The sequence below is a fragment of the Apium graveolens genome, chromosome 7 (assembly GCF_009905375.1).
Source record: "Apium graveolens cultivar Ventura chromosome 7, ASM990537v1, whole genome shotgun sequence".
NCBI lineage: Eukaryota > Viridiplantae > Streptophyta > Magnoliopsida > Apiales > Apiaceae > Apium > Apium graveolens.
This window is the reverse complement of record NC_133653.1, coordinates 97,863,868-97,881,061: the sequence shown is the minus strand read 5'-3', so window position 1 is coordinate 97,881,061 and position 17,194 is coordinate 97,863,868. Positions and strand designations below refer to the sequence as shown.

Below are 17,194 nucleotides of genomic sequence, written 5' to 3'. Positions count from 1 at the left end.
ATCCTGATTGATCATGTCAAACATCTGGATAAATTGATCAAAGATTCTGTGAAAATTTTGAGGAGTGATAATGGCACTGAATTCAAGAATCTGATAATGGAAGAGTTCTGCAAAAATCATGGAATAAAGCAGGAATTTTCTGCTCCTGGAACTCCACAGCAAAATGGAGTTGTTGAAAGGAAGAATAGAACTCTCATTGAAGCTGCACGAACAATGCTTGAAGAAGCAAAGCTTCCAACCTATTTCTGGGCTGAAGCTGTGCAGACTGCTTGTTTTACTCAAAATGCAACACTCATTAACAAGCATGGAAAAACACCATATGAGATGGTGAAGAACAAGAAGCCAAATCTCAAATACTTTCATGTATTTGGATGTAAGTGTTTTGTTCTCAAGACTCATCCTGAACAGCTATCCAAGTTTGATCTAAAAGCTGATGAGGGAATCTTTGTTGGATATCCACTTTCTACAAAAGCCTTCAGAGTCTATAATTTGAGAACAAAAGTGGTCATGGAATCTATCAATGTCTCTTTTGATGACAAGAAGATCACTGGACTTGAAGATTGCATTGATCATGATCAGCTGAGATTTGAAAATGACGATTCATATTCTGATACCTCAAGTCCTGACAGTCTAAGTCCTGATACTGTAAATTCTGATGGATTAAACTCTGATGTTATTGAAACTGTGGTGACTACGTCAAAGGAAGATGCACCAATGCAGGGGGAGCATACTCAAGATATTATCACATCTCAAGAAGCATCAGAACATACATCTGGCTCTTCAAATTCTGATTCGTCAAGTTCTGATAAGCCAAGTACTGACAGTACTGAAAATCTAAATACTGAAGGATCCAACTCAGAGAGCATAGTTTCAGGGGGAGCATCAGAAAATGAAACCGAAGACAGCATGAATCATGGGGGAGCATCCAGTTCTAGAGAAAATCTTCCATCTGCAAGGAAGTGGACAAAATCACATACACCTGATTTGATAATTGGAAATCCTGAGGCAGGTGTCAGAACTAGAACAGGTACTTCGAATGAATGTCTTTATAATTCTTTTCTCTCTTAGTCTGAGCCAAAGAAAGTGGAAGAAGCTCTTCAAGATGCTGATTGGGTGCAAGCAATGCAGGAAGAGTTGAATGAATTTGAAAGAAACAAAGTCTGGACCTTAGTGCCAAGACCTAAGAATAGATCGGTTGTTGGTACAAAGTGGGTATTCAGAAACAAAACTGACAGTGATGGCATAATTGTAAGGAACAAGGCAAGGCTGGTTGCAAAAGGATATTCTCAACAGGAGGGAATTGACTATGATGAAACATTTGCGCCAGTTGCTAGGTTAGAAGCCATAAGGATATTCATAGCTTATGCTGCTCACAAAAAGTTTACTGTCTTTCAAATGGATGTGAAAAGTGCTTTTCTCAATGGAGAATTGGAAGAGGAAGTATATGTTGAACAACCTCCAGGCTTTGTAGATTCCAAACATCCAGATTATGTCTACAGGCTTGATAAAGCACTTTATGGACTTAAGCAAGCTCCTAGAGCATGGTATGAAACTTTAGCTCAGTTTCTTCTGGAAAGTGGATTCAACAGAGGAACTATTGACAAAACACTGTTCTATCTCAACCATGGCAATGACTTACTTTTGATCCAGATTTATGTTGATGATATTATTTTTGGGTCTCCAAATGACAAACTTTGCAAAAAGTTTGCCAAACTAATGCAGTCGAGATATCAGATGAGTATGATGGGAGAACTCAGTTATTTTCTGGGCCTTCAAGTCAAACAGAGTGAAGAAGGAACTTTTATTTGTCAATCTAAATACACCAGAAACTTGCTGAAGAAATTTAGAATGCAAGACTGTTCAAGTGCATCCACTCCCATGGCCACTACAACAAAACTGGATAAGGATACTGGTAATTCAGTAGATATTACTGATTACAGAGGTATGATTGGCTCACTTCTCTATCTAACTGCTAGTAGACCAGATATCATGTTTGCTACCTGTCTTTGTGCAAGATTTCAAGCAGATCCAAGAGAACCTCACTTAACAGCTGTAAAAAGAATCTTTAAGTATCTTAAAGGAACAGCTGATCTAGGATTATGGTATCCTAGAGAATCAGATTTTAAATTAATAGGTTACTCAGATGCAGATTTTGCAGGTTGCAAAATTGACAGGAAAAGCACAAGTAGAAGCTGCCAATTTCTTGGAGGCAGGTTGGTTTCTTGGTATAGCAAGAAACAAAAGTCAATTTCCACATCAACTGCAGAAGCAGAGTATATTGCTGCAGGAAGCTGCTGTGCACAGATTCTCTGGATGAAGAATCAGTTACTGGATTATGGGTTAACATATTTCAAAATCCCTATTTACTGTGATAATCAAAGTGCTATTGCTATGACAGGTAATCCAGTTCAACACTCTATGACAAAGCACATCAGCATCAGGTACCATTTCATCAGGGAACATGTGGATGAAGGTACAGTGGAATTGCATTTTGTTCCCACAGATCAACAAGTAGCAGATATCTTCACAAAACCACTGTGTGAAGCTACCTTTTCAAAATTGGTAAATGAACTTGGAATGATTTCAGGTTCTTTCTCTAAATCTGCTTAAACTTGTTCTATGTTATCAGACTTTATGATCAGTATTTACAGAATTAATCTCTTTGTATATTCTGTGCATTAATTGATAAATGTCTTTTAGTACTGACTGTTGTCTGATATATGTTTCTAAACTCTGATAAGTGATATGTCTGTTTCAGTAACTATTCAATCCTATGAGGATAACTGTGCTAGATACTGACCTACTAGTCTTTAATAAACAAATGATCCCATGAAAGAAGTAATTATTTCTGTGGAAATCTTATGACACAAGCAAATTCTGATACTTGAGCTTAGTTTAGTTTACTTCATTCATCTTATTACTAAGTCCCAAATTAGAATAATGCTACTCATCTGTTTAAGTTCTGATTCTAGTAAAACTGCTGAATGTACTAAGTGCTGATAAACCTCACTTATCAAAAGAAGAAGAACAAGAATCAAAAGATAATATCAGGTACTCCTTTGAGATCTAGAGTAAAAATGTGAATGGGACGACCCAAGTGCATAGCTGGTATTAAGTAAATATGCATTAGAAAAGCAAAATATTTTTCTTGGTGACTTTTCACACTCTATGATTACTGGAGAAATACTCTGATAATAGCATAAATTCTGATAAGCAGTCGTGACTCACTTACACTGAGAAGCCACTGTAAAAGAGAATTTTCAAAGATGCATAAAATTAGCACAAAAACAGTTGAGGTGGACTCATGCATGAACTCATTTATCAGTAGGTTTCAGGATAATGACAGCTCTTTAGCAAAATTTTAATTATGACTTATTTCTAAGATGTACTGAAGTAGATCAGACTTTACTCTTTGTCTGTTATTTAGCTTACTGCACACACTAATCACTCCATCTGAATGATGAAAATTTCTGTGGTGGTCTATGTTATTTTAGATAAACAGTCATTGTGTCATTTTTGCACAAATTCTGAGGACAAGTTCTAGTTACACGTTCTGATGATTAAGTTCTGACGTTCATAACTAAGAACTTGTATGAGTATTTACTAAGATGAGCATTCCTTTTTCGAGTTAAGAAATTATGTTCTGATGACTGTTAAGTTCTGGTATAGGTCTAAGTTCTGATTTCTCAGTCTAATCCTTTACTTGACTTATCTTTGAATGAAATTTAATAACAATCTCAGTTTGTACTCGCATATGTTGAAGTGGAAGATTAATAGTCACTATGATTAGGATTAATGGTTTTGTACTTGAACAGTCCACTGTTTCTTGTGTCTTGTGTGGTCTAGACCATGATTCCTCTTTCCAATGACTGTTATTCTTTTTCAAAGTCTAGGGAGACGAGGTAGAATTAATTCTACCTGTCAGCATTACATATCTTTGCGTCTCTTGGCATTCTCTTGCCTATATACACAGCCACTTCACATTAGTCTTCTCATCACACTTGTATCACAAATTCAGTCTTGTTTTTCATTTACTATCACAAATGGCTGAATTTGGCTGGTTCTACAATTACGGTGATGAGACTGTGCATATCTTTTTGAATGGAATTCCAACTCCCTACCCTATCACCAACATCCCTCACAATCTCTGGATTCAATTTCCAGAGGTTATCAAACGTGATCTGGTGGCCGTTCGAAGAGACCTTCACCTTCGTCGTATCCGTCAGCAAGAGCGAATCATTCGACTCGCCATCTTGTTTGTCGAAGATAGGAAGAGGAAGATGCCTTAATCTCGTCTTCTTCCTGTTCTTCTTCATCCTCAGCTTTGTCAGGCTTCTTAGCTAGGACTAAAGCTGTTGACGATTAGGAATAGAAGCTTAGGGAAAATCTTGTATTGATGTAATTTCTATTTCATATATGTATTGACTTGATATATTTATGAAAACTGTTTTTACTTCAAGATTTTGTCTCTGAGTTATTTTGTGTTGTTAAATCCTGCTTGATATTCTGATGACCATTTAAATTTTGTCTTTATTTAAGTTCTGATTCTTTGTCAGCACTTATTCATCGAAATTATCTCGGTCATTTTTAACATGATTCATTTTTAGAATATTAATGTTGCAATGAAAAATAATTCAATCAGTGCTAACGGTTTCAATTTTGAATTAAAACTGTGTCTCTTGATAACTGAAATGGTTTTTCCTAGAAACAAGGCAACTGGGTAAGTAATCATTCCTGTTTTCTCGAGCCCAGTAACTATCCGTTATTACTGCATGTCTGACAGGTGTCCAACGGTAACATTTTTTTAGAGTATAAGAACAACAGAGAGAAGATTTCTTTAATCTTTTATTTTCTTTATACTTTATCTCTCTTCTTACTTTTACTCTCTTTCTCATTCTTTCTCACGTTGGGTTTTCATACAGACATTATCTCAAACACCTAACAGGCATACTTGAATTTCTATATTTTTTCACATGGCACCAAAGGATTTAATCATTGATGGAGCAAAGTTTGTTCCAAACAACTATGCTGCAATTCTTGATCATGCTGAAGCTCCATCTGAATTGCATTTTGTGCAAGATCTTCTTGCACATAGTGAGGTTGGGTACGCCTTAACTCAGCCTGAATTATTTTCAAGTCAACAAGTTCTGCGGTTCTGGAGGACTGGAGTTTTTGATGATGGTGGTAAACGAGGAACTCCCAGTATTATCTTCCAAGTGGGTGATTCATCCTATGTAGTCACTCCTGGTACAGTACGAAGAGCATTACATCTTCCAGAAGATTGTACCTTCTCTATACCAGAGGAATCAGAACTTCGGGGGTTAATGACTGATTTGGGATATGAAAAGAGTCTGACGAAACTTGGACAGTTGAAACGGGCTAATATCAGAAGAGAATGGAGTTTCTTCTTTGATTGCATCACCAAGGCTTTTGGCAACAAGTGTTCAAATTTTGATGCCATCCCAATTCTGAGTCAGCACATCGGGTATGCTATTATCCATCAAACTCATTTTGATTTTGCAACTGGAATAATTGGTTTTATTGGGGATAGGATGACAGAGGATCGAGATGTTGTTTATTTTGCTAGATTCTGTCAACTTATTTATACGTATTGTACTGCTGAACCCCAGTTAGTCAGCACTCAAACCCCACCTTTTAAGGTTGCAAAAAGGTACTTTAACGACCTGATAAATGCTGACACAAAGAAATCAATGGTGAGACCATTACAGATTCCTCAGTCTGTGAAACAGATTCTGGTAAATGCTGATCCTGCTACTTACAAATCTGTTTACTCAAATGTTCAACCAACTCACCATAACCAAAATCCATCAACCTCAGTACCTACCTCTCATTCTACTCAACCTACCCTCAGAACCTATCTCAAATCCTATCTCTCCACTTCACAGACTGCTCAACCTTCTTCTTCAGCACCTACTGTGAAGCCTACATCCTCTAAACCAAAGAGAACAAAGACTGTTCCTCAAACATCTCAGAAGAGGAGGAGGATTACTTTGAGAGATGAATCAGATTCTGAGGATCAGATTCCCTCTTCAGAACCTGTGGTAAATGAAGCTGAGAAGGTAACTTCTCAGAAGGATTCTGCAATTGGGGGTTCTAGGCTTCTCAAGAGGCTTAGACGTATGACGGTTCCTGCAACTCCCAAGGAATCCAAATCAACAAGGAAGTACAAGAAACAGAGGGCACAAAGGCCAGTTTCAGATGATGAGGAGGAAGCAGCTAAGGAAGGGGATCAGGAATCTCTGATCTCACAAGACAAGGAATTTGCTCCAGTCACTTCTTCTCCATCAACTCCGTCTCAGGAACCTGTATCTGACAAGGCTAATTCACCTTCTATGTCTCTTGTTGATCCAGGCACAAGTGCTGAAATTGATATTCAGAACCTGGTTGTGCCTGAAATACTTTTCTTAGAAGCTCCAACAGCAAATAATCCTTCCACAACACCTGTTACTGATGCTGTTCAAACTCCTGAGTTATCACTAACACCTTCTCTGCATCAAGATGCTGATGATCAGATTTTAGGTGAGCATCAGGATATGGCTGTTGATCAGAACTTAGTATCAGATCAGCAATTAGAGGATGTTGAAGCCTCCATTGCTACTCACACAGTTGTCTTATCAGAAGATACTGATTCTCTAAGTTCTGATGCTGCAAATGTTGGAGATACTGGTGAGGCTGCTACAACTGTAGATGCTAATGAAGCAGGTCCTTCAGGACATACTCCTCCACTGACTCTTCCTAAGTCTGAACTGGTAAAGGAGTTTGTTATCAGGGATGCACCAGTACCTTGGAGTGAAACTCCTGCAGGTCAGGAGTGGACTAAGGAATGGAACTCAGTTTCATGTGTTCCAAATGTTTTACATCTTGCTGAGCACTTGACTAAAGCTGATGAAATGTTACATTCTGATGATTTTAAAACTCAGCTTAGAGTCACTGCATTGAGTACTAAACATCTACAAGGTCTTCATTCCAACACTCATGCAGAGCTACACAAGATTCAGGAGAACTTTATCAAACAGGAACAAGTTTGGAAAATTGATAAGAAAAAGTTCTTCCAACCTACCATTGACAGGGTTGCTTATATTGAGAAAACTCAAGAGAAGCAACAAGCTCAGATTGATCAAATTCTGACAAATCAAGCTTCTCAGCAATCGCAACTTACTGAAATCCAGACCTCAGTGGAACTACTTATCTCTCTTTTATTACCTGTTGATGCCAAAAAGGGGGAGAAGGTAATTAAGTCCAAATGCAAAACCAACAAGTCACTGCAAGGAAAGGATGATGGAAAAGATGACCAAGGAAACTCTGGAATGGGTAGTGGTCATAGTCAAGGTAGAAGGTTTACATCAAGACAAGCTAGTCACAGAACAAGTTCTGATACTGGGAAAAGAATAAGTTCTGCAGCTGGTAAAAGGATAAGTTCTGATGAACTTCTAGATCTTGATGAGGAAATGTCAAGACAGTTATTTCTTCAAGAAAATCCAGGGATGGACTTGGAAAGTTTAAAGGAAGAAGAAGCCAGACTTAAATCAGAGAAAGTCACATATAAATCTGAAGCTTCTGGTAAAAAGTTACTTCCAAAATCTAAAGGCATTGTGATCAAAGAAAGGATACATACTGAAGAAACTTTGGCTAGATCACAACCACAGATAGATCCAAGATCCAAGGGTAAAGAAAAGGTTGGTGAACCTATCAAGCCTTATGTACCTCCTGAGGAAGAAGAAATTACTGATGGAAAAGATGATCTTGCTCTGACTTCAAGAAAAGTTCTTAAAACAACCTCTGACATGGCTCAAGTTGTTCAGAGTCAAGAAATTGTAAGTTCTGATATTCAGAAGAAGCAAGTAACCTCTGACAGTGCTCAAGTTAACTTGATATCAGAAAATAAATCTAAAACACTCCTACCAGGATTCACTAAAGCAAAACAGACTCAATCTTTGAAGACTACTTCAAGTAGTTTTGAAGCAAGAGTAGTTACTGGAAAGGAAGCTAGAGATAAAACTGGATTGGGAAGTGCTGATGAAAGAAGAGTACACAACACTACTGATGATCCAACTTCCTTGAGTGAACCAGGTATTGGAGCAACTCCTGAGAGATTGAATCAACTAGAATCTGTACAGATGGTTTACCATACCTACTTGAAAGAGTACATCATGTTGTATTTCATGACAGATGGTAGGGTTTATCATATAAGACAAAATGCCATTCCTTTGAAGTATTTTGAAGAATTGGAGCATGTACTTTTCTTACTTCAAGTGGATGACAGAATAACAGAGACTGCTGCAAACTACTTAAAAGAACAGATTCAGAGACAGAAAAGGCTTTATTCTGTTAAGTCTGACAGCAGATATGTTCCAAAGTACAGAAATCACAATGGTGATATTGTTGATATGAAGCCTAATACTGCACAGATCAGAACATATCTTGGTATTAAGGGGCTTGAATTCAATCTAGAGTCTAACAAAGCTTATGTCATAAGACTAGATCGGGAGTTGAGAAAAGCAAAGATTAATGATCTCAGAGCTGCAATATTTCAAACTGGTGAAGATACTACAGAGCTTAAAGATGTCAAACGGAGAATGATTGATGAACTCAGATATGCTGAGAAATGTTTGTTGAAGAATTATCTCAGAACAACTCCTGACATCAGAGAGATCAGAAAATGATGAAGCCAAGTCAAAGATCTACAACTACTTAAATTCTGATGTGTATACAGACCAAAGTTGTTATCAGAAGTTGAATTGGTAAAAGCTTTAAGGACTGTAAGTTGTAGTTATCTTGTCTATTTCTCATGCATTTGTACTTAATGTTTTTGACATCATCAAATATCTGTTAAACTTGTATATTTTGCTAATTTACAAGTTGGGGGAGATTGTTAGATATATTTGATAATGTCATGGCTAATATGTTTTATGTTTAGATTTCAGATCTTATTTGAACAGAATAAATCAGTACTTAACTGATCAGTACTTATACTGGACGACAGAACTTAAGGGATATCAGTACTTATTTTATCAGGAGATAAGCATCAGGAGATAGATATCAGAACTTAAGTGCTGAAGGATGATCAGATAAGGACAGTAGCTGATTGAAGTTAAGAAGATCAAGATAAACATAAGAAGAGATATGCATGAAGAAGGAATTCTGTGAAGAATGGAATACTTGGAATAGAAGATATCTGATTGATATATTTTAGGAAGCAGAATTATATTCCATATCAATTAGCGATTATCTTGTAACTGTGTAGTATATAAACACAGACATAGGGTTTACACTATAAGTGTTATCATTATCGAGAATATTATTTACTGTAACTCTAGCAGCTCTCGTGATATTTTGTTCATCACTGAGAGATAACAGTTCCAGATTGTAACAGAGTTTATTGTTTCAATAAAGTTTGTTTTCTGTTACATAAGTTCTTGAAGTTTGATTTGATTGTAATAAACACTGTATTCACCCCCTCTACAGTGAAAGTGTGACCTAACAGGGATGTTGATGATGAGCTGGTACTGAATACTGTAACTTCAGAACTAATGGCATTGGTAATATGCCCTGAAGCTACTAAAAAATCAACCTACATGAGCCAATCTGTAGAACCAAATGTGCTTATCATTCCTTCTTCAAATTTGTGTGAGGAGAGTAAATCTTCTGCTCAAAAACAAATTGGACAAACGGAAGATGCAGATGTGATTAGAAGTTTTGAGTTTACTAATGAACCTCTTGAAATGAGTGTGCATAGTATGCCTTCTTCTGACAAGGGTAAGAAAAGAGAATCTTCTACTGAAAGTCAAACAGAAGCGGAAAAACATGCAGTTGCGATTTCAGAGGATAAGATTGTCAAGCAGAGCATGCCTTCTTCAGATAACGGTAAGAAAAGGAAATATTCTACTGAAAGGCAAAAAGAAGTAGAAGAGTATGCAGTTCTGAGTCTAGAGAATAACCTGATCCATCATGAAGAAGAAAGCTGTGATGATACTATATTGGAATCACAACCCCTGGGACTTAAGGCTCGCATTTGGAGGCTTGAAAAGATTTTAAATATGATCAAAGCAGCAAAAGGATCTAGTTCTATAGGAAATCCAGAAAAGTAGTTCTAACTAATACTTGGCATTCACAATTTAATCATCTGAATTCCTCCTTAGGGTAATGCAGATATCTTGGTGTAGTCTACATGTCTAGTGGAACTCGTTTTGCAGCTTATTAAACGTTTTCGAACAATATTTTAATCTTTCTAATATATGGCGTAAATGCTCTAAATTTTATTGACAAGTTTTGTCATTGCTTCTTTATGCTAAAGCCATAACATTGATGTAGTATCTTGGTTCTACTACCAGTTGAGTTTAGCACCTTTATCTATGTATAAGTTCGAGTAAACTAAAAATTAATTGTATGAAGATGTCTGGAAACAAAATCTTGTCTACTCTCCAAGAGACAACATTAAGAGGAAGCCAAAACATGTCTGACTTTATTACGTATTTAACTACATTTAATTCTAAAAATATTTGTGTAATTATGGTACAGGAGAGAACAAACCAGACGTACAAATGACGTTCTTGTGTAGAAGCTGGAGTTGATGAAAAATACCAGATGTATAGAAAATGACGGCATCAATCCGTTGTCCAGAATATGAACATGCATCAAACTGTTGTCAACAGATTCTTCTTGATCAATCAGCTAAACCTGTTCATATTTAGAAAGTGCTATCTACAACAGAAGCTGGGAAATTCAAATAGATTTTCCAATAGTGATGGATGATATGGGACTTACTTGCCAAGTAAATTGCTCATCAGTTGACCAGAATAAGTGAAAATCAGGTATGTCACCAACTCATCTACTAGAGTAAGGACTTAAAACGGATCTTATATTATTTAACAATTTTTTTTTTATGGAGTTTCATTGTCACAGATAATTTGAAAACAAGGTCGAATGATATAGTAGTTGGGTAAGAGGCGAACAATCATGGGTGTTCCATAATAATATGCTGTATTTATTTATTTTATATATTTTGACTAAGTTATTTCTATAATTAGTATGCTTTTTAATGATTTTCCCGTTTAGACGTGCAAGCAATTTCTGGTTTATTTAGTTTTGGGGGAAAGGACTGGTCTTCCACTAATACAGTTGATAAGAAAATAGCTTTCATGACATCTTCTATTGTTATTTACCTCTTTGTTGTTTGCATCATTGTCATTACATCCTAGTGTCTGCTGCATAACCATTTCCTATCATTCTTCCTGTCTTGTGCCCGGAGAAGAGAAAGCTTGAAGATGGAGACAAATTCAAGCATCACACCATACACGTCGTCTGATAAGATAAATGATCTCGCAAATTGGTTTGGACATAACGAGTCAGTTGCATTCTTTGCATCACTGGAATGCTTCTCATGCGTGCATTTAAACACAGGGGACACTGACGATGAGAAAGATGATGAAGATGAAGAGGCCAGTGATCGTCCTCTCATGCTTACCATTCTACCATCCCCTAGTCTTTCTTCTTCCAATTCCGTTAAAGATTTCCCAGTTTAAGGCTAGTGATGTAAGTTGTAATTGCTGGATCGTCTTTCATACATGGCATGTATTCATTTGATATAAAATTTTCTTTGAATCTATTATACTATCGATGGCAAGACATAGAGAATGTAAGGCTAATTCATATGTGTGCATTTTCGTTCTCATTTTTATGTACTTGAAATTATTTGGTCCTTGTTCATTTATAAACATGAGAAAATATAGGGTCTATCTTTGATAATTACTGGCTAATCAACATGTAACAACATTGCATTGGATGATTATGGTTGTGCTCAAGACACTGTAATAAACATCAAGAATGCAGCGGGGAGAGAAGAACTTATCTGATTTGCTAGGAATCACTCATTTGTCAGCTGTGCCGTTGTGGAACAAATATATATAGCCTTCAGTTGTAACGTTTCTTGCATAGATGAGTATCCATAAGCAACCATCTCTGCAGTATTAGAAGTCACCATTATCATCATCGTCGTCAGCACCAATCGACAGTGTCAGTGGCTGCCTGCCTATGGAATACTCATTTAAGCAAGAAACATTACAAGCAAGGATAAAAGAATTTCATAATCTTATTTGGCTTAATGGAATGAAAACTGAAGATGTTTCGAGAAAATTGTTAAAATGTAACTAATATATAGTAATTCAAAACAGAGTAAATATAAGGGTTAGATTATAGTAATCCATAGAACATAATCAACTAGTGGTGGCTGTACATGAACCACCAATATGTTTTTGGTACGTAAGAGAACAAATCATACGTACAATATAGTGTTGTTGGGGGCTCCCTTCCTTTTTCTGGTACACTACAACACAGTTATGACAAAAAAGGTACAGAAGTTTAGTATATAACATTTTTTTTTTCAAATCTCAACGTCGATATCATCAAAAATATGTGTTGAAAACGACTGCATTGCCAAGAGGTGCTACTCTGGTACAACAGTTTTGGTTGTTGGCAACAACCCACAAGGCCAAACTAATATTTGACCATACCAACCCTGTTAATTTGCATGTGGTAGAGAGTAGAGAGTAGAGACATGGGGACGATGAATATATCCAGGGTTCCGTACTCACCACTCACCAGGGTTCATTTGATTATGAAACATGGTTATCCTCTAAAATCTGCAGATTTTTCTAACTTCTATTTGCCTTTCAAGTTTCAATAGAAGATTTCCTTTTCTTACCATTGTCAGAAGATTTCCTTATGAAACATGGAGTTTGTCAGCTTATCAACATGCTTTTTTGATATTTGATGTGATTTGATCATAACAAAAAAATTTGATAATCTAAAATCCGGAACTGTTGAAATTCATAACAGCAACTCAACTATTTCTTTGAGAGGCTTTGTTACAGATACAAACGAGGACAAGTAATCGACATGTATGTCAGGAGAACTGTATAGACTATAGAGTAACAGACAGAAGAAATATTATGCACCATGTACAACCAGAAAAACTTTCTGGACTACGGGGTGGCATCTGATCAGTTCTTCTATCAGACGTTAAAATTTGAATGGCAAGTTGCTGGTCAGTAGCTGCAATCTAACAAAAATAAAACATATAAAGGTAACCAACAAGGCACTAAACTTTGGGTTTATATTACTACTTTGACAACAACCATACCTATCCTAGATGCTGCAGAACCAAATCTTGATGATATAATTCCTCAAGAATACTAGAACTGGAAGCCTCAATTGCCAGTTTACTTTCCAGATAACCAATCTGGTATCCTCCTGCTGATCATAACTTCCTAAATAAATTTTTATTTTTGGTAAGTAATATTCTATAAACACCAAAAAAATTATGTACAATATTCAAGGCCATACCCTAGGATGGTTTCTATGACCGGAACAAGGAAACCAAGTCACCCACAAGAAAGACTAGCAAAAACTAAACTAAAACTGTAGTTTAGTATAGTATAAGAACTAACACTACAAGAATAATGTCAATAGACATCACACATTAGACATCGGTTAACTTTGACACTGATGTTAAAAGAGGTATTGACATCATCCCGTATTTTTGTGATGTCTTTGTTCTTTGTAGACATCGGTTATAATTAAACCGATGTCTAAACTTCACCAAAAAAAAATAAATTTCGCGCCCACCTTTTCTTTCCCCCTTAGTCAAAATTTCATTCAGTTTTAGTTCTAAAATTCCCCCCTCCCAAAATTTCCCCCCTTAACCAAATTTTTATTCCCCTCATTGAGACAACAAACTAAAAACAAAAAATTAAAAACTAAAAATTAAAAAACTGAATCTCAAACTCCTCTCTCTCTCACGAACCCCTCCCTCTCTCTCGAACCTCTCTCCGCTCACAATCTCCATCTCAACTCCTCTCACGTCTCTCTCGAACCTCTCTCTCTCCCTCGCATCTGTGCTCACATCTTCCCGACTTTGTGCTCAACCTCTCACCTACCTCTGGTAAGCTTATTTGATTAGAAACTCTAATTGGTAACGTGGAATGAAACTCTATTTTCATGAAAGCACAGGAAGGATGGTTCAGGGTCTTACTCATCGCAAACGCCACAATTATGCCACCAAATCCAACCAATACCGAATTGTCAAAACCCCTGGTACTCTTTTCAAAAACCCCTTTCTATTTCTGATTTTTTTGCTACTTACTAGTTATTGATTTTTAAGAATATGTATGTTGTTTGATTTTATATTATATACTTTATTGTTATGTATATGTCTTTATTAATTATTTTTGTAATTAGTTCTAAAAGTGATTGTTTAGATTTGGGAAATGTTAAGGTTAAGATTATGTAAAGAGTGATATTTAAAATTTGATGAAACTTTAGGAGGTAAGCTGGTTTATCAGACAACTAAGAAGAGAGCCAGTGGACCTAAATGCCCTGTTACCAGAAAGCGAATCCATGGGGTATGTTTTTCTTGCATTTATTTTTGATTTTTTTGCTATTTACATTGTGTATTTGTCGATTTTTAGCTATTAATTTGTGTTTTAGTTGTTACAAGGCTAAATAGTTATTACATTTGGGCTTGTAGCAATGTAAGATTCTATATATATTTTTTTGAATAATTAGGCTTAATGCCTTATAGTTGAGTATTGAACGATAAAAGATCATTATTCTGGGAATATGAGCCTATAAAAGGTTTTCTAGGGAATATCTACAGTAGTACCGATTGAACAGAACTGTCAGCTCCGGATATGTCTCGGTTTTTTGAGATATTTTATGAACTTTAGGGGGCAAGCCAATCACCTCTTTTTTTCATTTTTGGCCTATATTTAGATGATCTGTACAACTGTTTCAGAGGTCAGAGGTTCAAATCGAATCCGTAAAGTTTGTCAGCTGGGTTTCTGCCGATTGTGTATGTCAGACTGTCGGGACTGGATGAGCACTTAGCATCACTTGTACTTGTACTTGTAATTTCACCTCAAATGCTATCAATTTCCAGTAACAAATAAATCAGAGGTTGGACTGCCTTTTCAGTCTAAAAGCTGAAAGTTGCAAACTTTCTTTTCTTTTACTGTGTATCATTTTCTCTACATATATAAACTGCGAAAGTTGCTGGGCTTAAATATTCTCCGCTACTGAGGTGGGAGTTGGAGTTGATGTTCTATGTAGATTGCTATATGATGTGTGCTATAATATTGCATACTATCAACATTTCTGCTGGAGATACATGGAAATAATCCACATGTTGCTGCTTCTGTAGTTGGTAAGGGAAACCACCTTTTTTTATTTCCTCTTTGGATCTATGATTTCATATAAATGGTAATTTAATAGCAGGCTAATTAATTTAAGAAAATGTCTGAAGCTGATATGGTTTGTATATTAAGTGGCATTGCACTATGTTGCAGGAGATTGTATCATCTCAGATGGTTTGTTTTATGTCCAATTCTTTATTTGAGCATTGTTCAAGAAAGATAAATTTATTGCTAGTCTGACTTTAAGTTTCTTTTTGTAGGCTTAGGAGCTCTCTTTGGCTACAATTTAAACCTCATCAGATTGCTGCCGGAGCTTCATATCTTGCTGTAAAGTCTATGAATATGGATTTCACTTCACGCAGCATGTCTGGCAGGAGTTCCAGACACCGTCCTCTGTACTTAAAGGTATGTGTGCAGAGTGTTGAATGTGCCAATTTATTATCCAGATATATATTTTTAAGGTCTGCTTACGATCATTATGTTGTTTTGAAGGGTGGTGAAATATACCATGGGGACATAATATAACTTGCGAAGTTTTACTATGCTGCTACTACTATAATCTTTTCACTTTATATGGTTATAGGTATGTCATTAAAGTTCCCTAACTTGCAAAGACAGCTTCTGGAAAGACAATAACTATAACATGCATTGTAAATTCCATTTTATCTCAAGTTGACCCACATTATCTGTATTCTAAACCGTAATGTTCACTTTTATTATTGACACAGGTTTGGTAACACGGCATACTTGCATATATCTGTGGCTTTCATTCAGGTGCTTAAAGCCCTGAGTATGTGATTTGAACAAAATTTACACTCCTTGCTATACAGTGAAGATTTGCTATGCAGTGAAGATTTGCTTACAGTGAAACTTTCTACCCGACCAGTTACCCATGACTTATGGGATGTTTACATTCAGGCCTTGTATCAATTTTCTATGACTTATTAATACCCCTTTTTGTTAAATTTATTTATCTTTACCATACAACTGAATAACATAAATATTTATTACATAATCTTGACCCATATTCTGTAAAGTCCTACACATATTTGAAATTGCCATAGGTTTATAAATACTTCTGTAAGGAATGACCTCAGGAAAAATACAATAAAAATGAATCAATAATATTGGAGTGAAATAGGAGTGCCTTTAATATATAGATGAAGCATGCAGTGGTCTCATGTGTCCCAGGTGTAATTATTTACAGGTGTTTATGATTTCTGTGGCACCTGGAGATGTGATTGTTGCTGCGACAGATGGCTTATTTGACGATTTATTCAACGATGAGGTAACATCTATTGTTGCTGATGGGATGAGAGAAGGTCTAAATCCTGATGCTTTATCTCAGAGATTAGCTGCTTCGGCACAACAAAGAGCTCAAGACAAATATAAGCAGACTCCCTTCTCTACAGCAGCCAAGGAAGCAGGATTCAGATACTATGGTGGAAAGCTTGACGACATAACAGTTGTAGTCTCTTATATAAGCAGCTCGGCCAACTAAGAGGTTGGTTTTCCTCATCTTTTTTGCTGACTACAGTTATATTAGCTTATACCTAGTTTTTCTCTTCCAGAAACCACTAGCTGGCAACAAACTTGTGTTGAAGTAAATAACTTTCATGCTCCCTTTTCTGTGATGGGTTCATATCATCTTGAGACAGGATATACAACACGCTATCACACTTTTCTATAGCATTTTTTGAAAAAATCATCACATAGACATTAGTATTTTTGTGATGGGTTCATATCATCTTGGGTTAATAGGTGTAATTTAGTTATTAAATAATTTTGTTATAGCATTTTTTGAAAAAATCATCACATAGACATCAGTATTTTTCACTAAAATCGATGTTTTTGTGACAAAAAACATAGCTCATGATGTGTTTAACATGTTTAATTAGGTGTAATTTAGTTATTAAATAATTTATTTATAGCATTTTATGTAAATAATCAACACATAGACATCTGTTTTTTAACTAAAATCGATG

General features: G+C 36.1%; 1 protein-coding gene across 1 annotated transcript; it reads left to right on the top strand.

Moving 5' to 3' along the window:
- The first annotated feature begins 15,309 nt into the window (after nt 1–15,309).
- Nucleotides 15,310–16,710, top strand: LOC141673895 (putative protein phosphatase 2C 55). The gene is made up of 3 exons (XM_074480622.1): nt 15,310–15,383; nt 15,470–15,614; nt 16,417–16,710. The coding sequence occupies exons 1-3, from the start codon at nt 15,310–15,312 to the stop codon at nt 16,708–16,710; spliced, it is 513 nt and encodes a 170-aa protein (XP_074336723.1).
- The last annotated feature ends 484 nt before the right edge of the window (nt 16,711–17,194 follow it).